General features: G+C 33.6%; 1 protein-coding gene across 4 annotated transcripts in view; it reads left to right on the plus strand.

Annotated features, from left to right (window-relative positions):
• Positions 1–22,762, plus strand: part of DSCAM (DS cell adhesion molecule) — an 829,709-nt gene that overhangs the window by 755,506 nt on the left and 51,441 nt on the right. For all 4 annotated transcript variants that reach the window (XM_056825955.1, XM_056825956.1, XM_007493072.2 and 1 more), the window contains 2 exons: positions 10,738–10,850; positions 12,936–13,085. In XM_056825955.1, the coding sequence (XP_056681933.1) occupies positions 10,738–10,850; positions 12,936–13,085 (263 nt within the window). The remainder of the gene's footprint in view (positions 1–10,737; positions 10,851–12,935; positions 13,086–22,762) is intronic.

Below are 22,762 nucleotides of genomic sequence, written 5' to 3' on the forward strand. Positions count from 1 at the left end.
GTCAAAAGGTCAAGAGTGATTGTACTATTATCAAAGACATTGCTCCCATCCATGAGGGTAGCAGGTGTTTGTTTCAATTTATATTGATAATTAAGCTATTGATCATTTTTATTTTTTTAATTTTATTTAATTAGTTTAGAATATTTTTCCATGATTACAGGATTCCTATTCTTTCCCTCCCCTCCAACCACTCCCCTCCTGTAGTTGATGTGCAATTCCACTGGGTTTTACATGTGTCATTGATAAATACCTATTTCTATATTATTGATATTTGAACCAGGGTGATCATTTAAAGTCTATATCCCCAATCATATCACCATTGAACCATGTGATCAAGCAGTTGTTTTTCCTCTGTGTTTCTACTCCCACAGTTCTTCCTCTGAATGTGGATAGCATTCTTTCTCATAAGTCCCTCTGAATTGTTCTGAATCATTGCATTGCTACTAGTAGAGAAGTCCATTACATTTGATTGGACCAAAGTGTATCAATCTCTGTGTACAATGTTCTCCTTATTCTGCTCCTTTCACTCTGCATAAGTTCCTGGAGGTCTTTCCAGTTCACATGAAATTCCTCTAGGTCATTATTTCTTTGACCACAATAATTCCATCACCAACATATACCACAATTTGTTACGCCATTCCCCAATTGGAGGACATCCCCTGATTTTCCAATTTTTTGCTACCACAAAGACCATGACTATGAATATTCTTGTACAGGTCTTTTTCCTTATTTTCTCCTTGGGGTACAAACCCAGTCTCTTAGTACCCTTTGGGCATAGTTCCAAATTGCCTTCCAAAATAGTTGGATCAGTTCACAGCTCCACCAGCAAAGCATTAATGTCCCAATTTTACCACCTCCCCTCCAATATTTCTTTCCTTTGCTGTCATGTTAGCCAATCTGCTAGGTGTGAGGTGATACCTCAGAGTTGTTTTGATTTGCATTTCTCTGATTATAAGAGTCTTAGAACACTTTTTAATGTGCTTATTAATAAGTATGATTTCTTTAACTGAAAATTGCTTATTCATGTCCATTGCCTATTCATCAAAAGGGAAATGGCTTGATTTTTTGTACAATCAATTTAGCTCTTTATAAATTTGAGTAATTAGACCTTTTTCAGAGGTTTTTGTTATAAAGATTTTTCCCAATTTGTTCCTTCCCTTTTAATTTTGGTTGCATTGATTTTGTTTGTACAAACCCTTTTAAATTTAATATATTCAAATTTAATTTCTTTTTAATTTTGTAATTTTTTCTAACTCTTGCTTGGTCTTAAAAATCTTTCCTTTCCCAAAGATCTGACAAGTACACTATTCAGTGTTCACCTAGTTTACTTATAGTTTCCTTCTTTATATTCAAGTCATTCACCCATTCTGAGTTTATCTTGGTGTAGGGTGTGAGATGTTGATCTAAACCTAATCTCTCCCACACTGTCTTCCAATTTTCCCAGCAGTTTTTATCGATTTTTTTTGTCCCCAAAGCTGTGATCTTTGGGTTTATCAAAGACTGTCTTGCTGAGGTCACTTACCCCAAGTCTATTCCACTGATCCTCCCTTCTGTCTCTTAGCCAGTACCATATTGTTTTATGACCACTGCTTTATAGTACTTTTTAAGTGGTAGGCCACCTTCCTTCACATTTTTTTCCATTATATTCTTGATATTCTATTCTTCCAACTGAACTTTGTTATGGTTTTTTTCTTATTCAGTAAAAAAGTTCCTTGGTAGTTTGATGAATATAGCACTAAATAAGAAAATTAATTTGGGTAGGATTGTCATTTTTATTATGTTAGCTCATCCTACCCATGACAGTTAATATTTTTCCAATTATTTAGATCTTGTTTTAATTGTGTGGAAAGTGTTTTATTGTTGTATTCATATCGTTCCTGTGTTTATCTTGGCAGGTAGATTCCTAAGTATTTGATATTGTCTAAGGTGGTTTTAAATGGAATTTCTCTTTTTAACTCTTGCTGATGAGATGTGTTGGAAATATGGGGAAATGCTGATGATTTATGTGAAATGATTTTTTATCCTGTAACTTTGCTAAAGTTGTTGATTATTTCCACTTGCTTTTTAGTTGACTCTCTGGGTTTCTTTAAGTAGACCATCATATCATCTGCAAAGAGTGATAGCTTGGTCTCCTCATTGCCTATTTTAATACCTTCAATTTCTAATTGCTACTACTAATGTTTCTAATACAATGTTAAATAATAGAGGTGATTATGGGCATCCTTGTTTCACTCCTAATCTTATTGAAAAGGCTTCTAGTTTATCTCCATTGCAGATAATACTTGCTGATGGTTTTAGGTATATACTGTTTGTTATTCTTAGGAAAGGCCCTTCTATTCCTACACTTTCTGGTGTTTTCAATAGAAATGAATGTTGTATTTTGTCAAAGGCTTTTTCTGCATCCATTGAGATAATCATATGGGTGTTTTTTGGTTTGCTTGTCGATGTGGTCAATTATGTGGATGATTTTCCTATGTTAGTTTTATGGTTGGACTGAATATTTAATTGGTTGCCAGGGATTTAATTTCTAAATCCCAAAATGAATTACTGAAATAAAATGGAATTTATGGTAATTTATTTTTATAATAGAGGGAAGATATTAAGGAAAACAGAAAAGGAGAGGGAGAGAGAGAGAGAGAGAGAGAGAGAGAGAGAGAGAGAGCGCTACAGTTTCCTCTGAACCAGGTAGAAATTCTAAGGCCCCAGCCAGGGGAGAGGAGTCTCAAGATGATGGGCCTTTCCCAGAGGCTCATGCCTCCAGATAGGGCAAGGAAGGAAGTCAGCCTTTATACTCACCACATTGTCAGTTCAAACAGCAGATTTTTTTTATCAGTCTCAATTCCAGCAGGCTCCACTCCAAGTTTATCTCTTTCAAACTCCAAGTGTCTCTCTTCCCTCCAAGTGACTCCCTTCAAGTGTCTCTTCACTTCAAGTATCTCTTCACTCCCAGTGACTCCCTTCAAGTGTCTGTCCTCTGTGTGTCTCTGTTTCTATTTTTAAAGACCTTTTCCTCTTGTGTCATTTCCCCTAAATTTTATGTCTACCAATCACAGTTGATGCTCCACTCCAGCACTACCCAATTTTTTACACGTGGGTCACAGACTTCCCACTCCATGTATGAAATGGGTGTTCACACCTTTTCATGGTTAAAATCCATAATGGGTAGATCTTCATACACTTTGGGGACTAAAATCTAAAAATAGACAGAGGATTACAATTTAATCTTCATAATCAAGGAAGAGCTAAGTACCTTCATTGTTACAATCAGAGGAGAGCCAAATCCAATCTTTACACCTAATATTGAACCATCCTTGTATTCCTGGTATAAATTCCACCTGATCATAATGAATGACCCTCATGATCACTTGCTGGAGTCTTTTTGCTAGTATTCTATTTAAGATTTTTTGCATCTATGTTTATTAAGGGGATTGGTCTATAGTTTTCTTTCTCTGTTTTTGACCTGCCTGGCTTTGGAATCAGTACCATACATTTGGAATCAGTACCATAGAATTCATGTGTGAATCCATCAGGGCTTGGGGAGTTTTTCTTAGAGAGTTCTTTGATGGCTTGTTCAATTTCTTTTTCCAATATGGGGTTATTTAAGTATTCTATTTCTTATTCTGTTTATCTAGGCAATTTATATTTTCGTAAATATTCATCCATAACACCTAGATTGCCATATTTATTGTCATATAATTGGGCATAATAGTTTTTAATGATTGCCTTAATTTCCTCTTCATTAGAGATGAGGTCTGCCTTTTCATCTTGGATAATGTTAATTTGATTTTCTTTTTTCCTTTTTTTTTATTAAATTGAACAGTATTTTGTCTATTTTATTTGTTCTTTCAAAACACCAGCTTCTAGTCTTATTTATTAATTCAATAGTTCTTTTACTTTTGATTTTATAAATTTCTTCTTTAATTTTTAGGATATCTAATTTAGTTTTCATCTGGGGATTTTTAATTTGTTCACTTTCAAGGTTTTTTTTTTAATTTACATGCACAATTCATTGACCTCTGCCCTCGCTAATTTGTTAATCTATAAATTCAAGGATATAAATTTCCTCTTGAGTACTGCTTTGGCTACATCCCATATATTTTTGAAAAGATGTCTCATTATTGACATTTTCTATAATAAAATTATTAATTTTTTCTATGATTTGTTCTTTAACCAGTTTTGGAGAAACAAATTATTTAATTTCCAATTAATTTTTATTTGTCTCTCCATATATCCTTTTAATTATTATTTTTATTGCATTGTGATCTGAAAAGATTACATTTATTATTTCTACTCTTTTGAACTTGTTTCTCATGCTTCTATGCCCTAGTACACTGTCAATCTTTGTGAATGTATCATGTGCTTCTGAAAAGAAGGTGTATTCCTTTTTGTCCCTATTTATTTTTCTCCACAAATCTATTAACTCTAATTTTTCTCTAAGATTTCATTCACATCGCTTACCTCTTTCTTATTTATTTTTTGGTTTGATTTATCTAGTTCTGTTAGAGAAAGGTTCAAGCCTCCCACTAATATAGTTTTACTATCTATTTCCTCCTTCAACTCCACTAGTTTCTCCTATAGAAATTTGGATGCTCTACCATTTGGTGCATACATATTGACTACTGATATTTCCTCGTTGTCTATACTGCCTTTTATCAGAATATAATTACTTTCCCTATCTCTTTTTATAGATCTGTTTTTACTTTGACTTTTTCAGAGATCATGATTGCAATTCCTGCCTTCTTTTTATCAGTTGATGCTCAATAGATTTGGCTCCATCCTCTTACTTTTACCCTATGCATGTCTACCTTCCTCATGTGTGTTTCTTGTTGACAGCATATGTTAGGGTTTTATTTTCTGATCCACTCTGCTATTCACTTGCATTTTATGGATGCATTCATCCCATTCACATTTAGAGTTATGGTTGCCACTTCAGTATTCCCCAACATTTTGATATCCTCTCCTAATTTTGCCCTTTCTTCTTTTGCTATTTACTTTTAAACCAGTGGCTTGCTTTTAATCAGTCCCCCTAATCCCCATCCTTATTTTACTTCCTTTTATGCACCTCCCTTTTTGTTCCCTTCTTATTTTTTAGGGTCTATTTAAATTCCCTTTCTCCCTCTTTCCCTCCCTTTTTGTACTCCCGATCCTACTCCCCACCTTAGTTTTTCCCCTTCTCCCTTTCCCTGTAAGGTAAGATAGAATTAGATCCTTCAAGGGATCTAGATGCTCTTCTCTCTCAGAATTGATTCCAGTGAGAGTAAGGTTTAAGTATTACCTATTAGCACTCTCTTCCTCTCCTTCTTATAATAGTATTCTTCCCCTCCACTTCCCATGTTGTCCTATTTATCTTATTCCTTCAAGTTTCTCTTGGTGCCATCTGGTATTCCCCTCCCCTCTTTTCTTTTTTTTTTTTTACATATCATCTTAGACCACTTATTACCCCAATCTCTACCTATTAATGATTCTTCTAATTACTATAATACTGAATATAATTTTTGAGAGTTACAAATAACAATTTTCCATATATTAATATAAGCAATTTGATCTTATTGAAGACCTTAAAGAAGAAAATTTAAATAAAAACAATTTTTTCTTTCCTCTCTCTTTGTAATTAACCTTTTCATCTTTCTCTTGATTTTTGTGTTTGGAATACAAACCTTCTGGTTTTGTTTTTTTACAAATACTTGGAAATCTATTTTGTTAAATGCCTGTACTTTCCCCATGAAGTATATAGTCAATTTTGATGGGTAGATGATCCTTGGTTGAAGACACAATTATTATTTTGCCTTTCTGAATATCATATTCCAAGCCTTGTGGTCCTTTAGTGTGGAAGCTGCCAGATCTTGTGTAATCCTGATTGGTGCTCCTTAGTATCTGAATTGTCTCTTTCTGGCTTCTTTTAAAATTTTCTCCTTAGCTTGGTAGCTCTTAAATTTGGCAATTACATTCCTGGGGGTTGTATTTTGAGGATTTAGTGTAGAGGGTGTTCTATGAACTCTTTCAAAGTCTATTTTGCCCTCTTGTTCAAGAATAACAGGGCAGTTTCCTTGGATAATTTCTTCCAGTATGATGTAAAGATTTCTGTTTTTTGGGGGGGTTTTCAGGTAGACCAGTGATTCTCAAATTGTCTCTTCTCGACTGGTTTTCATGATCAGTCATCTTCTCAGTGAGATATTTCATGTTTCCTTCTATTTTGTCAGTCTTTTGACTCTACTTTATTAATTCTTGCTGTTTTTCAAGATTATTGGCTTCCAACTGCCCAATTCTGGTCTTTAAAAACTGTTTTTCTGATATAATCTTTTGATTTTCCTTTTTGCCTTGGTCTAATCTGCTTTTCATGACTTCCATCTATTTAATTGTGTTCTCCAATTTATTTATTATTTCATTTGATTTCTGGGCTTCTTTTTCCAATTGGGAGTTCCTGTCTTTTAAACTGTTATTTTCTTTATGAACTATTTCCACCTTTTCTTACCAAAACTCCTCCATTTTTCTCAAAATCTCAGATTTTAAATTCATCAAGAGTTTGTGATCAATTTCCATGGGGGGGGGGGGGGGGTAGTTTGGATGTATTTCATTGTTCGTTGTCTCTGTTGTTTCCTCTGTAGTCTGGATTTTTTCCTCCATAATATTTATCCAGGGTCAAAGTCTTCTTCTTGATCTTCTTGGTGGTTGGAAGTTGGATTTTCTGGGCATTTTTTATCATTGTTAAGATGGCTTTTCCTTCTCTTTCCAGTCAGGAGTCTGAGTGAGAAGGGCAGGCTTTCTGTATATGGAGCTAGAGCAGTTTTTGCCTGAGGCCACCTTTCGCATCTCCACAGCTTCTACTATGTGCTGCCCCTCTCTGTTTTATCTCTGTGCTCAATATCTGCACTCTTCTGCCTGCTGGGGTCTCAGGTATAGCTGCTCTCAGGGGTAGGTCCCTGGTGGTTTTAGTCAGCTGCCAAGGATCTAGAGGTGCCCTTTGCTTGTCCACTGATTCTAGAGCACTGGCTCTGACACTGGCTCCATAGGTGGGATGGGGGAGGGTTGATTGGCTCACATTTTGGTGGGAGCTATTTCATCCCCTTATACTGTGGAAATGCCCAAATGCCATATACCTTCAGTGCTACACCCTTCTATGGAGACCATTTGTTCATCTGAATTTGGGTTTTTTTTGGCCTTTTGACGTAGTCTATATCAGTAGATGATGAGGAGAGGAAAAGTCCTGTGTCTAAACTGCAGTCATGTTAACCCGGAAGTCTATTAATCTTTTTAAAAGTTCTTTTGATGAGTACAGTTTATTTAGAAGAGAAAGTAATTCATCTGATCACTAAGTTGAAAGAATCATTTGTTTTGTCTTTCATAGAAAAAACAATGAAGCTAGTTATAAAATTTCTTTTAGTCTGAATTGTGTTCATTAGAATATCAAATCAAACTTTCACCTCTAAAAATCTGCATTTCCCTAAAAGACAATACCAGAATAAGAGATAGCATAATTAAGCACTAGATCTAGCTTTTCCAGTAATTTGTTGCTTGAAAATGGGCAATAAACTTCTCAGAACTTATTTCTTTGCACATAAAATGGTATTGTTTTACAAGACAATTTCTAACATCCCCTCCAGTTGCAAAATTCTTTGATATAATTGAAAAACAAGATTAATAATTGCCTTATAGGCCATTTTCGAAACACAAAGTATCTGAAAATTTCAACATCATTATGTCTCCAAAAGAAGTTGGTAGGTAGAATTGCAGATGAGATAAAGAAACTTTGGGAAACTGTTCAGAAGTATGTATATTTGGTTCATTTTATAAATACAAATTAATTCTAAGCAAATGAACTAAATGAACTTTAGTCATATGACTAAAGAAGTCAGTATTTTATTTGTTTGCTTATTCATATACTTTTTTAATATATGGTTATTCGTGTCATGAAAGTGACCCTGGTTTCTTGAGGGCTATTACAGGAAAGTCAGACTTTTGTATAGTTCTAGAACAATTAGAAACACTTCAAGAATAGTCAAACAATACTTATTGTCCAAGGGCTTGCCTACTTAAGTTTAGAAAGAGGTATTATTAGAAATTTGGTAAAAGAGGATTATAGCTCAACAACACTCTGCAACATGATGTTTGGTCATAAGAAAAATGTAGCTTAGCTTATAAGGCAAAAATATCATTAAAGATGAGGTGATCGTGTAGAGGTATTGAGGGATAGCCAGTAGACAACCCAGGTGTCCTGTGGTATCTGTTGTTAGAAGTTCTGTGGGAAGATCTCCAAGACATTGATTGCCACCCAACCCAAAGGATTATGAGAGGACATGGAGGTCACACAAGTTATTAATCGCACAACATGAATAGGCATGGATGAAATAAAGTATATCTGTACCATCAAAAGCAATATTTGCAATAATGAAATAATACCTCCTCTGAAGTCTTAAACTATATTTGATAATTTGGAGTAACATAATATCCAATGATTTGTGTGGTATCTATGAAAATATGACTACGTGGTTTCTGAGGGCTTCGTTTCTCCATTTTAAAATCAGTGATTGCTCCAATGTATTCTGAAATCTGAAGACATCTGAAATGTGTTTTAAATTTTTTCTTAATTGATGCTTCTCTATAAATATATTACCAGTATTTAATATAATGATATGAATTAAGTTATGACCTATTGAACAGAAAATAAAAGAATGTTATTTCCCAAAGAAATATTTATGAGTAATATCTTTCAGTAATAGATAACTGTCTATTGATAGGATACTTGGACAAATTTAAAAACTGACCATGAGGATTAATTTAAATTTTTATTTCTTCATGCTCAAACTTTTTATACCATTGACTTCATACTGGATAACTATTCTCATTTGGTTGCTCAACCTCTAGGAAATTAGTTAAATTTCACATGAGCTTTGTCTATTTTTATTGATAACAGATAATCAAACTATCCTAAATCAATCTGATAGCATAATGCTTCTTGTTATTTAAGTATGAGCTATATTTCTTCTTCATACTATTTAATAAATCAGGAGGAATGGCTGCCTCAAACTATGCATAATGAAAAAAGAATTAGAACTGTTTTATTACTTTCTAAAGAGATCTGTCCACAGTTTCTCATATTTTTATAGTGGGTAATTAGTCATTCTAAGCAGTGAAAGTAGTTCAAAAATTCTAAGAAATTGAAATGCTCTAAATTTTATGCAAGCACTAAATTGTTGCGAATCTTTTTTGTTTTTAAAAAGTTGAGTTCTTACATTTGGTAATAGATGGACAAAAAGGTACAAAATTACGTAATACATCATAATTATTCAGTTAAATTGCCTCACAAGAAATGTTCATTGTGTTAAATGATCTAAATACTAGTCTTTGGCATACATGTATTCTGAAACTGAGTTCCAAAAATAGAAACCTATATTTAATCAGAAATTATATTTTAAAAATTATACTTCATTTGAGTGCAAAAAAGATGGTAGTAGGAAATACTCAAAATGTTAATTTCAAATATGTCATAAAACATTTTGGGGGATTTTTTAGTGAATCTACTCCATTGGATATTAATAATTGGTATGTTAATACATGGTGACATTATTCCTCTTAAGAAAGAAATGCAATTACTTCAGCAACAAGTATAGGCAGAAATATATGTGTGTATATGTATATGTGAACATATATATGTATACGTATGTATATATGCATATAAATATATTACATAAATACAATTTGTGTGCATATAAATATATGATATAAATACAACATCCGAAGAGCTATGCACTCTCATTACAAAACATTTTCAATACATTTTCAGTATTATTATCTCCTAAAGTGGTAATTATCTTCTTCATGTTAGTGAATTAAATATTAGACAACTTTGCCGATATCTTTTAAATCATCACTCATGAGTTAGGATTGTAAATATAACAGTTTAATACATTTCAAAAATATTTTGCCTACCTCTTTTTTGCTTTTTAAAAATTTATTTGTGTAAATATTTGTTTTAAAGCAGCTCCATAATACTTTAGAATTCTGGCAAAGGCTGAGCAGTCACTGTTCTCATTAGGATGGCCAGTCTCTGTTGCCATCTCTGTGAGTGACTAATTTACTTTTATTGACTTCCTGTAATGCAGCAGAACTCACTGAGGAATCTGACGGAGCACGCAGACCCCCATATGCACTCCTTATTGTAGATCTTTATTTGCTTTTGTTAGATCGTTGCCTAGTTAGGTTCTGAGATTAATTTTCTAGCACAGTTTGAAGTTCAGTGACAATATCCTAAATAATTGCACACTCTCCTTTGAGAAAACGGAAATAACACCAGCCAAGAAATGAAGGTTTATAATGTGTTGTCATATATGTATATCTATATATGAGATAGAAAATATCTTGATATAAATTTGTCTATATAATCTCCTAGTTATCTTTCCATAGCTTTTATCAAAATATCAGTTTCAAAGGTTTTTAGATAGAGTCGATGGTTTAATTTGAATTTATATAGTGTAATTCACATGTTCTTAATCTCACGGTCACCTGCTTGAAAAAAAAGCACACGATTTAAGTGATTCAATATACTCAATTAATAAGCATTTATTAAACATCTTCTCTATGCCAGGCACTGTTCTATATAACAAAGAAACAGCTTTCAAAACATTTATGCCATTTGCTTCCCTTCCTTTTGCCCTCCATAATTCTGGATCAAATTCATATTTAACCCATTTAATATTAAGCTATTTTGTTTTTTAATTATGTCTCCAATTTCATTCCCAGTAAGAATACCAGAACCTCTGATACGTTAAACAAACAACAGACCCTGAGAATGCACATTGATATTCCCCGAGCACAGCTTCTAATTGAAGAGAGGGACACAATGGAGACCATTGGTAAAGTATCACTACTGATTATTCTATTTTAGAAGCTCTAAGTATTCTACGCCTTACATACTCCCTCCGAAAATAAGAAATTCACCAAATAAGCAAATATAATGTTAAGTCATCTCTAGACCATAGTTTCCTCTTAGCGTGATTGTAAATTGAGATGCTGGCTAGAGATTGGCTATTGATATACACGGCAAATGTAAACGTATTAGTAGCCATTGACTCCTGGGGTCTAAAATTGCCTAAACCAGCAAGTTCCCGGAGTCTTCTAGATGGAACTTGACTTTATAATGAATAGGAAGACTTGGCGCTTTATACCTTAATGCAGTTCTGAATGAATTTATGGTATTTCTACTCCTATTCCCTTTGATGCCTCTTTAAAGTCCCAACAGAATGGGAAGATTGTACAGTGATTCTACGAAAGAAATCAAAAGATCTGGGTCAGCACACTGAGGAAGGATCTGACTTTTGTGGGCACAAAATCTAGAATTTCTGCAGCCGCACCCAGGCTATGGCCAAAGACAATCTGATGTCCAGACAATCAGTGTTAGCCTTTGGACAATTGCTTAGCAGAGGTAATGAGCAGAGAACAGGTTCCTAAAGTAAGTTTGGGAACATTCAACCGAAATGGGTCATAAATTCCAGTAAAGGGGTTATGACTGGACACATATCACTGCAGGGCTGGGGACCAAGTTTTCTTTTGTTACATTCTCCAGACAAGGAGAATAAAAGGGAAGTGTACAAGCACTTTCATCATTGCAGAGGCTCTTACTGTTACTGGTTTTAATAATATGCCTTATTAAAATCACCCAGTTACAACTTATCGAACTATTATAGAGGAATCATAATGTGATTAAAAGTTCCTTAATTAAATTTTCTTCTATGCTCCTATACTTGATTTTATCATTAGCGTTTTAGGAACTTTGGGTCATCCTGGTTTCCTGCTTCAGAACCCCTGGGAGTAGACTAGGAATAAAATTCTATATCACCACTCTAACTCAATAAAGCATGGTTTGTTGTTATCACTTCTATCCCAAGACTCAGTCTTTCATTAAATATTCCCCTGGTGCCCTGAAACAGCTGAAACATTTCCCCAAACACCTTACCTTACTAGGTACTTTTTACAAGTTTGCTTATAACAGGAAAAGTCTGAATTTTTGTTTTGTTTTGACTCCAGTCTTTAAAATTAAATTTCCTTTGAAAATTTTTCTTCTGCCCTGAGTCAAAACTAAAAGTGTAGTTTCTTAAACCTCTAACATGGCATGTAACTTTTTCCAAATGTTTCTACTTTGACCAAATAAAATCCAATTAACAGAGATTTTCAAATGAATATTTTACGTATTATAATGGTTTTCCCTCTTTTAGTGCATTTTCCTAGCCTCAGCCAAAATTTGTCTTTTTTTTCCCCAGTATTTATCCATTGCTCTTGGTTCTTCCCTCTAGTGTCAAAGAGAGTAAGTCTGACTCCTTTTCCTATTAATAGCTCTTTAAATTCCCTAAAAGAGCAATTATACCCACTTAAAATATCTTAGCCAGGATAAGAATTCCTAGTGCTTCCAGACAAATTTGAGGTGACATAAACCATCTTGTTTACACTCCTCTGGACACACTCTACCTTACCACTTGATGTAAAGGGCCAAGTACTCTTTGACAGTTCCTCATTTCTCAAAGCAATGTCTGGCCTAATACAACCTTATATCAAGTTAATTGATGGTGTCTAGATAATTAATGATAATTTTGATAAATAGATAAACTCATGCCTACATTAAATTGGCATTTAAAACAGGAGACAAAGAAATCAATGTTTATTTAATCAAAAAGGAATAAATATCAATGGAAAAATAATATCAATTTCATTTACTCCTGTTGCTTACAGCAAGCAAAGTGGTATCATCTGTTTTTTTTTTAAACATACAAAAGAACTTAAGAAAAATTGGCAAAAATTTGTTATGTTGTTACTATTTTTTTTAATTGTAGGCACAATAAGAGCATACTTTGAGAAAAGAAACGGAGCTATTTAAATTTTTTTTATTTGCACAAACATTAACATTGGGCCAAAGAGTAGTAAATCTTTTAAATATTGTTTTCTAGATGATCGATCAACTGTACTATTGACTGATGCTGACTTTGGAGAGGCATCCAAGCAGAAATCCCTAACAGTGACCCACACAGTCCATTACCAATCTGTGTCTCAGGCTACTGGACCTTTGGTGGATGTTTCTGATGCTCGACCAGGAACTAGTAAGTACTAAGTAAAACATAATACTTGTGTGGATGAAATACTATTATTGCTAAAGATATTGAAAATACTTTCCTTCATATGAAAATCCTGGAATATTTACATCTCTTTTTGGTGGAAAGAGTATGTTCAATAAGATTTTCCTTAAACAACATGTATGGTACACACGTACATACACACACACATATATTTACATAATATACATATCCAAGTATGCATACATGTGTATATGTAAGAATATATTAATACAGAAAATTTTAAGGTAAGAGAATCTATATATTAAAAAAGACACAGACACATATGCCAATATGAACATAGTATATATAACCATATGTATATATATTTATATATACAGAGAGTCTTAAAATTCTTAGTACAGTTTTTAGCTATTAAATGTTTAATAACTTGGAACTACAGTAAGACTTTTGGGACACCTTCTGTATACACACATATGTGTGTGTGTCTATATTACAGAGTCCTACATGCAACAGGGATTTGAAAAATTGTTAAGGGTTAGATTTGTTAGGATAGAATTGAACTACTTGATCAGGAAGGTAAGGAAATTTCTATTGTGTAGGGAAAATATGAGGGCATAACAATGAAATTACTTTAAAGAAGAAAATCAAAATAGTTTAGAAACTCTAATTCCATGATGGAATCAGAGGCAAAAGGAGGAAAAAGCACAAGAACAATGAATAAAATTAATGTTTAAACTAGGAAGTAAAGAAAATAGTGAAGAAAATGAGGTAAAAATATATTTTAGAAAAATTAAAAATAGACAAACTAGTTGAAGGGGAAAAAAGAAGAAAATTTTATATAACTTGTTCATAAGAGAAAAAGATGAAAAAATTTTACAACTACATAAAAGAAAAAAAGAAAAGTAAATTATGTTAAACTACAAAACTAAGGAAAGATATGAGAAACATGAGGGGGAATTTCAGAGTAAGAAGAAAAGAACCTTTAAGAATCAAGTTCTGTAAGTAGATTATATAAACAAATGGTAATCACTAAAACAGTCTAGTAGGCTAAGAAATAGAGTAGTATATCAGTGGAATAGTTAGTAAATCAACATTCAGAACTTCATGACCATATTAAATTAATGTTCAATCAATCCAAAGATCTAAGTTTTAGGAGAAAGAACTCATTAAATGACAAACTGCTTGGAAAACTAGAAAACAATATGGTGGGAATTCTTACATAAAATAACATCTCACACCATACACCAAGATAAAAGTCAAAATGAATACTTAGTCTAGAAATCAATTAATTAATAGGGCACAGAAAAGCTTACTTGACAGACTTATGGATAAGGGAAAATTTTATTTAGAGAACATTAAGAAAAATAGAATGAATATTTTTATTTACATTGAAATAAAGAGTTTCTGTATAAACAAAGCCAATGCAACCAAGACAAATATTTGAGTTGGTGTTAGAGATTTGGGGCCCTATTGGTGGAACTGTGAATTGATATAATTCTGGATATTTATTTGGAACTATATCCAAATAGCCACAAAATTATGCATATTCTTTGGACCATCAGTACTACTACTTGGGCTGTATCCCAAAGAGGTCGGATATAGAGGGAAAGGACCTACATATAGAAAAATATTTTCAGCAGCTCTTTTGTAATGGCAAATAATTGGAAATTGAAAGAGTGTCCATCATTTGGGAAATGGCTGAACAAGCTATGGCTTATGGCTATAATGCAAAGCTATTGAGCCATAAGAAATAATGAACAGGATCATTTGAAAAAAACCTGGAAAGACCTTTATGTTTGATGCAAATTAAAGTGAGCAGAACCAGGAGAAGAGTATACAGTAACAGAAATATTGTATGATGATCAGTTGTGAAGGACTAAACTATTATCCAAAAAAATGAGCTTCCAGGAAAACTATAGGGACTCATGATAATAATAATTTTTTTAAAACCTACTATTCACAGAGAAATAAGGAACTGTTGGAATCTGATTGCAGATCAAAGCATGCCATTCTTCATTTCTTCCATGAATTTTTATTATATATGTGAATTGTGTGTTTATTATATATGTCTTTAGTCATGACATAGGGAATGTGGAAATATATATTGCAATAAAGTACTAATATAATGTTAGAAATCAGTTTTCAGAAATTATTTCTACATAATTTAAAGTTTTTAATAAAAAAGGAAAAAATAAAGTAAATTAGGCAAAAATAACTAAGAAGACAAAGCACAGGGTTTATAAAAGAGAAATAAAATTATAATTCATAACAATTGAGACAAAGAGGAAAATAAAACATATTTTTCCTAACTTTAAGTGTGAAAGGATAAATAAGTTCAATACAATGAAAGAGATGACAGATTGGATATGAAAACAAAATTACCCAATCTGTTGCTTGAAAGAAACATGCATAAAAGCAAGGTAAATGTGGTCAATAAAAATGAAAGGTTGGAGGAAAACTGACTAAATATTAGATGATACCCCTCCCAAAAAAGCAGGTGCTGCAATCATTTTCTTATAGTTTAAAAAATGTGAGACAAAAAAAGTAAATTTAATTATTCTGAAAGCAACTAAAGTACACAGAACTGATACCAATATTAGAGTTATATGCTCAAAATGCCTTAGAATATCTTTCAAAAAGAAAACCATGAATTGAATTACAAAGAAATGGAGAGTAACACAGTAAGGGGAGACCTTAATGGTCTCTAAAATTTTGACAAATATAAAAGAAAGGTCAGCAGGTGGTTCAATGGATAGAAGTCCATACCTAAAGTCAGGAATACTTGAGTTCAAATCTGGCCTGATACACTTCCTACTTTTGTGACCCTAGGCAAGTCACTTAACCCTGCATGCCTCAGTTTCCTCATCTGTTGCTTGTTGTCCTTCATGCTTAAAGAGGAACAAAATAACATCACTATATCAGTATCAATGTACAACATTCCTGACTGAAGCTGATAAACCAATATGAGTTTGGAAGGTTTTACCACAAGTTGAACACAAATAACAATTCTGCTTTGCTCAGAGAGCATGGCACCTTCCTTTGATGCCATGCTGGATTGTCTGTGTCTCCCGTGTCTCACTATTGATGCTAAAGTTCTTCAGAGAGACTTTTAAATTGTCCTTGTAGCATTTCTTCTGAACTGCATCTGAGTGCTTTCTCATGGGAATTCTCCAAAAATGCACTTTTAAGCAAACATGTATTTGGCATCATGACCATCAGCACTTCCCAGTAGAACTGAATGCATTGAAATTCAACTCAAGAAAGGATCTGTATGAATGGTACTTTATCTTATCAAGTGATGTTCAAAATATTCTTAAGACAATGCAAATGACTTAGTTTTCTGTTATGGCACTGGTATAACGTAGGTTTCATAGGCATACAACAGTGAGGGTTAGCACAATGATTCTGTAGACCTTCAGTTTGGTAGGCAGCCTCTTTTTCTCCCACACTTTGTTTTGGAGTCTCCCAAACACTGAACTGGCTCAGCCAATTCATGCATAAACCTCATCATCTATCTGTACAGTCCTAGAAAGTATAATGCCAAGGTAATTGAACTTATTTATAGCATTTAAAATTTCTCCATTTCCTGTAACCTAAGGTTCCACATATGGATGGTAAGGTGCTGACTGGCACAAAATCTGTTTTCTTAAAGTTAATTGTCAGCCAAAATTAGCACAAACTTCAGAAAATCAATCCATACTCTATTGCATCTCAGCCTCAGAGCAATGTGAGCATTGAGTGCAAAATCATCTCCAAACAGCAAATTGTATGCCAACTGCCCTACTTTAGTGTTGGCTTGTAGCCTTTTCAAGTTAAGTAAATTACTGTTAGTGTAATTGCTGACCTTGATGCTGTTTTTCTCCTTATTGAAGGCATCAACAGCATATCTGAAAATATCACACTAAAAAGCATGGACAGAAGCACACAGCCCTGCTTCATTCCATTGGTGACTGGGAAAAATTAAGGGAATCATCCATTATTCAGAACCCATTAGCAAACATATCATCATGGAACTGTCATATAATAATTATGAATTGAAGGGCAGAGCCATGATGGAAGCTTAGTAGCAGTGAAAGCTGGAACCTCTCTGACAATCCTTTTAATTTAGGATGAAAGGAGTCAAAAATCAACAACAAGTCAGAGTGAGGGAGTTTTTCCACTGAGTACAACTTAAAAGATAAGTAGAGAGGGTTGATTTTCATGGGATTTTCACAGAAAAAGGGGGAACTGGAAGCAAAATTGCACACATGCATACACACACACCTGTTATACCAGGTTCTTAGCTTTGGCAGAGGCCAAATTAAGGATCCAGGCACCCTGCCTACACCACCAAGAGAGCACCCCAAACTCCAAACCTACCCCTTTGAAGTCCCAGGCCCTGGAACTAGCTGGAAGAGAGGCCCAGAAGTCCAAAGAGCTTGGCTCTTTTAAACTCATGCTGCAGTGAAGATCTAGCCCCAAGGTAAAATAGCTCCATGTGCTGAAATCTGCAAGCCATCAGAAAAGGAAACAGAATCAGGACCTTTTAAAACTCCCAGTCCACAGACCAAAAATGACTGGGAAAGTGAGCAAACAGCAAAAGAAACACCTAACTATAGAAAAAAATTATTGGGACAAAGAGCAAAGCACAGAATCAAAAGGGGATGGTGAGATCCAAAAAAACACATTCAAAATTTCAAAGAAAAGGGGAAGTGGTCTCAGACTCTGGAAGAATTAAAAAAGAAATTCAAAAATCAAACAAGAAAGATCAAAGAAAAATGAGGAGAAATCACAGTAATGCAAAAAAAGAAAATAATAGTTTAAAAGAAAATTTGATAAACTGGAAAAAGAGGCACAAAAATCTTCAAAAGAGTTCCATAAAAGGAAGAATGGAACAAGTGGAAAAGATGGATTAACAGATCATGGAAGAAATTCATTTTTTCAAAATTGGAATTGGAAATATAGAAACTAATTACTTCAGGAAACATCAAAAAATAAAACAAAATCAAAGGAATGAAAAGGTAGCAGAAAATATGAAATATCTCATTGTAAAAACAAGTGAGGGAACCAAGATGGCCAAGTAATCCTCAGAAGCTCTGTCACCATGAGAATCCTCTCCTACCAAGATTAAAATATCACCACAAAATGAATATAGGAGTGAAAGAACTAACAAGGAGATAGAGTGAAACAACTTTGAAGAAAACAAAAGCCCAAAAGGTAGGCAATGAACATCTATGGCACAGGGTAAGAAAAGAGCAGACCCAACAAGAAGATATAGCAAGGAGGGACAAGAAAGACAAGAGCAAGCCACAGCACTCCACCCCACATCTGCTGTCTGAAGTTCAGGAACTTACACCTGAACCAACATCCAGACCCCGAGATCCTGCCTGAGCAAATAGCAGTATAAGCCAACCCATATCCCTTGAAAATTCAAGCCTGTGGAGAAGTTTGGAGCCCAAGCCCAGGGAAATCAACTCAGGGCTTGGGACAAGGAATTAATTCATACTTTGGGGTGGATAATAATACAAAGTACTAAGTCTTTTTGCCTAAATCACAAGATGGAGTTCCAAGACAAGACCATCAAGGCTGTGCCTGATTGGCTCAAGTACACAATGAAACCAAAAACTTGAGAGTAAGCCTGAGGCTAGAATTTGACCAGCACCTGACCTAATCAAGATCAGACTGAGATCAAAATCTTACACCTAAGGCTGAGGCAAGTCTTTAAACTATCAGAATCTCAAGGATCTCAAGATCAGATCTCAAGGATCAGTTGAATCAGCAGGGGAAGGGGGCTTTTGGAGGTCTCAGCCCTCCATCCATCCATCACCCCCCCAAACCTACCTATAATTATATAGGAAAAATAAGCAAACAACAAAAAGCACCTAATTCTAAATAATTTTATGGAGACAAAAAGCAAGGTACAGACAGAGAAGGAGACAAAGGAAACATACCCAAAGTCCAAAATAAAAATATGGATTGAACATAGATTCTGAAAGAACTAAAAAAGAACTTCAAAAACCAATTAAGAGAGGCAAAGGAAAAGTGGGATTGAGAAAAGAGAGTGATTCAAGAAGAAAAGAAAGTGATACCATACGAAGTGAAAATAATGTAAGAAGAAATGGACCAATTAAAAAAGAACCAAAAACTGACAGAGAAAAATAAGGCCTTAAAAATCAGAATTGACCATCTAGAAGCTAATGATTTCATGAGAAATCTAGAAACAATAAAGCAGAACCAAAGGGATGGGAAAAAAGAGGAAATCATGAAATGTTGAAAAAACAATTTTTCTAGGAAGTAAATCTCTTAGATTAGACAATTTGAGAATTATTGGACTAACTGAAAGTATAAAATGGGCATTCAATAAGATAGAAGATTTCCAAGCATTTCTGAGGAATAAGCCAGACCTAAACAAAAAAGTTGAAGGATAAATATGAGACACAGTAGAAGTCCAGAAAGGTGAATCAGAACAAGAAAATTTAAGGGACTCATTAAGGTAAAAATGTTGATATGTCTACATGGAAAGAAGATCTCTGTAATTCTCAAAAATTGTTCTTAGTAGTAGACAAGATAAAAGGAATTTACTTAGAAAGAGGGTAGAGAGTCAAGCTGATTAGGACAATATGATGTACATGTAAATATGATGATATGGAATGATATGTATGTATGGTATAATATGTATGTATATGAATGGCATGTAAAATAATCAACCAAGGGCTGAAAGAGTGTTGCACTGTGAAAAAGGGGAAAGGAGAGATAGAATGACGTAAATGATATAACATAAAGAGGCAAGAAAAATCATTATAGAGAGGGGAGGATAAAGATGGTAATAGGCAACACTTAAACTTTAGTCTCATAATAACTGGTTCAGAGAGGTATAAACAAATATACTCAGTGGGGTATAGAATTCTAACTTACCCTAATTAGTTGGTTATAGAAATCTATCTTATCCCACAGAGAAGTAGAAGGGGAATAAGACAAGGGAAAAGGGAAACAATTGGAGGGAGAGGGAAGTGGGGTGTAGCCAAAAGCAAAATACTGATGAGGAGGAACAGAGAGAAAGGGAATCGAGCAGAATTTAAAAGGAATAATATGATGGATGGCAACACACAGTTAGTAATCATAACTGAATGTGAATAGAATGAACTCCCTTATAAAATGGAAGGGGAGAGTAGTGTGGATAAAAAACAGAATCCTATAATATGTTATTCACAAGAAATACATTGGAAGCAAGGTAACTCACACAGATTCAAGGTAAAAAGTAAAAAGCTGGAGGAGAATTTATCATATGTAATGTAAAGTAAAAAAAGAAAGAGTAGCAATCATGATACCAAAGCTAAAATAGAAATTGATCTGATAAAAAAAGACATAAGGAAGGAAATTACATTTTGTTAAAGGGTAATATAAACAATTAAGTAATATCATTACTTAACATTTATGCACCAAGTAGCATAGCATCTAGATTTCTAAAGGAAAAATTAAAGGAGCTCAAGGAAGAAATAGAAAGTAAGACCATATTAAAGGGGGAATCTAAAACTTCCCCTTTTAAAACTAGATAAATTGACCCAACCAAAAAATAAATAAGAAAGAAGTAAGAGAAGAGAATGAAATGTTAGAAAAATTATTTAATAGATAGGTGGAGAAAACTGAATAGGAATAAAAAGGAATACACCTTCTTCTAGCAGTACATTGTACACATACAAAGATCGACCATGTACTAGGGCATAGAAATATTACAAACAAATGCAAAAAAGAAGAAATAATAAATTCCACTTTTTCAGATCATAATGCAATAAAAATTATAATTAACAAGGGTCCATGGAAAGACAAATTTAAAATTAATCAGTAAATAAATAATCTAATTCTTCAAAACTAGTGGGTCAAAACAGAAATCATAGAAACTTCATTAAAGAGAATGACAATGAGGATACATCATATGAAAACCTATGAGATACAGCCAAAGCAATACTCAGAGGAAATTTTCTATCTCTGAATGCCTATAGCAACAAAATCGAAGGGAGGAGATCAATGAATTTGGCTTACAACATTAAAAATTGGAAAAAGAACAAATTAAAATATCCCAGATAAAAACTAAATAGGAAATCCTAAAAAATTTAAGTAGAAATTAATCAAATTGAAAGTATTGGACTATTAAATAAAACTAGGAGCTAGTACTTTGAAAAAAAACAAATAAAACAAATAAAGAACTGGTTAATCTAATAAAAAAAGAAAAGAGAATTTAATTAACAGTAACAAAGATGAAAAGGGTCATCTCACATCTAATGAAGAGGAAATTAAGGAAATTAAATATTTTGCTCAATTATATGGAAATAAATATGACAATCTATGTGAAATGGGTGAATATTTACAAAAATATAAATTGCCTAGATTAACAAAAGAAGAAAGAGAATACTTTTTTAAAATCCCATTTCAGAAAAAAAGAAATTAAGGAAGCCATCAAGGAACTTCCTTAAAAAAAATCCTCAGGAGCAGATGAGTTCACAAGTGAATTCTATCAAAGGATTAAAGAACAACTAATGCCAAAATTATACAGATTATCTGACAAAATAAGCAAAGAAGGAGCCTTACTAATTCTTTTTTATGACATGAATATGGTATTGATTCCAAAGCCAGGCAGACCAAAAACAGAGAAAGAAAACTATAGACCAATCTCCCAGCTCAAGATTTGTGAATAATGTTGTTGTGAATAATGTTGGTATCTTCTATGTCTAACTAAACTCTCAGTGGTTCACAATGCCTGCTTATGCTACCTTCATTGCTCATTGTAAAAAATATTCACATTGGCCTCTTTCACCAGGGACATCTTCACATACTTGGGGTAAACACCCCCTCCAACTTACCAGTGAATTTTGAGGTCTGTCAATTACCTTCAATCTGATTTAACCCATATGCCAAGATAGTTTTATCAGGGTATGGCTATTGTAAATGCTACAACTTTTTGGAGCCATAGATCAAAGTTGGGTGGCAAGTGGATATCAGAAGTGGAAAGCAGCCCTGAAAAAAAAGGGGCTTGGCAGTCTTTATACCACTAGTCTTCCCTGAATATATGCATATATATGTATGTATGTACATATGTATACATTATAAATACTCCCTCCCTCATCTGTAAAATGAGTTGGACAAGGAAATGGCAAACCACTCTAGTATCTTTTACAAAAATAATCCAAATGGTGTCAGAAATAGCTGGACATAGAAAGAACTGATAACATCTGAATGAAGATTTTTCATTTCATTTCCTTCATGAATTTTCTTCTAGTATAAAAGATATGTATCTTCTTTCACAATATACCAAAATGGAAATAAATATTTTATGACAGGACAGGTATAACCTATACTAAAAACCTGCCATCTTGGGGAGGTAGGGTGGGAGAGAGAGAGAGAGAGAGAGAGAGAGAGAGAGTAAAGAGCATATGTCATAAAATGCCAGAAAATTATTATTAAAAATTATCTACCTGTAATCTGAAAAAATATATAACACAAAAGGAATAGTTGTACATGCTGGCAATTACTGAAGAATAACAGAAACAAACAGAAAAGTCAACAAAAGATTGGAATTGAACAAATTGGCACAGAAACTCAAGCTTAAAATGCATGTTTTCTAAATGGGAATATTAAAAAATAAATCTATTGGGAGGCAATTGGGTGGCTTAGTGTATTGAGTCAGGTCTAGAGATGGGAGGACCTAGGTTCAAATCTGGCCTCAG

Source organism: Monodelphis domestica, chromosome 4, assembly GCF_027887165.1.
Source record: "Monodelphis domestica isolate mMonDom1 chromosome 4, mMonDom1.pri, whole genome shotgun sequence".
In the NCBI taxonomy this organism is placed as follows: Eukaryota; Metazoa; Chordata; class Mammalia; order Didelphimorphia; family Didelphidae; genus Monodelphis; species Monodelphis domestica.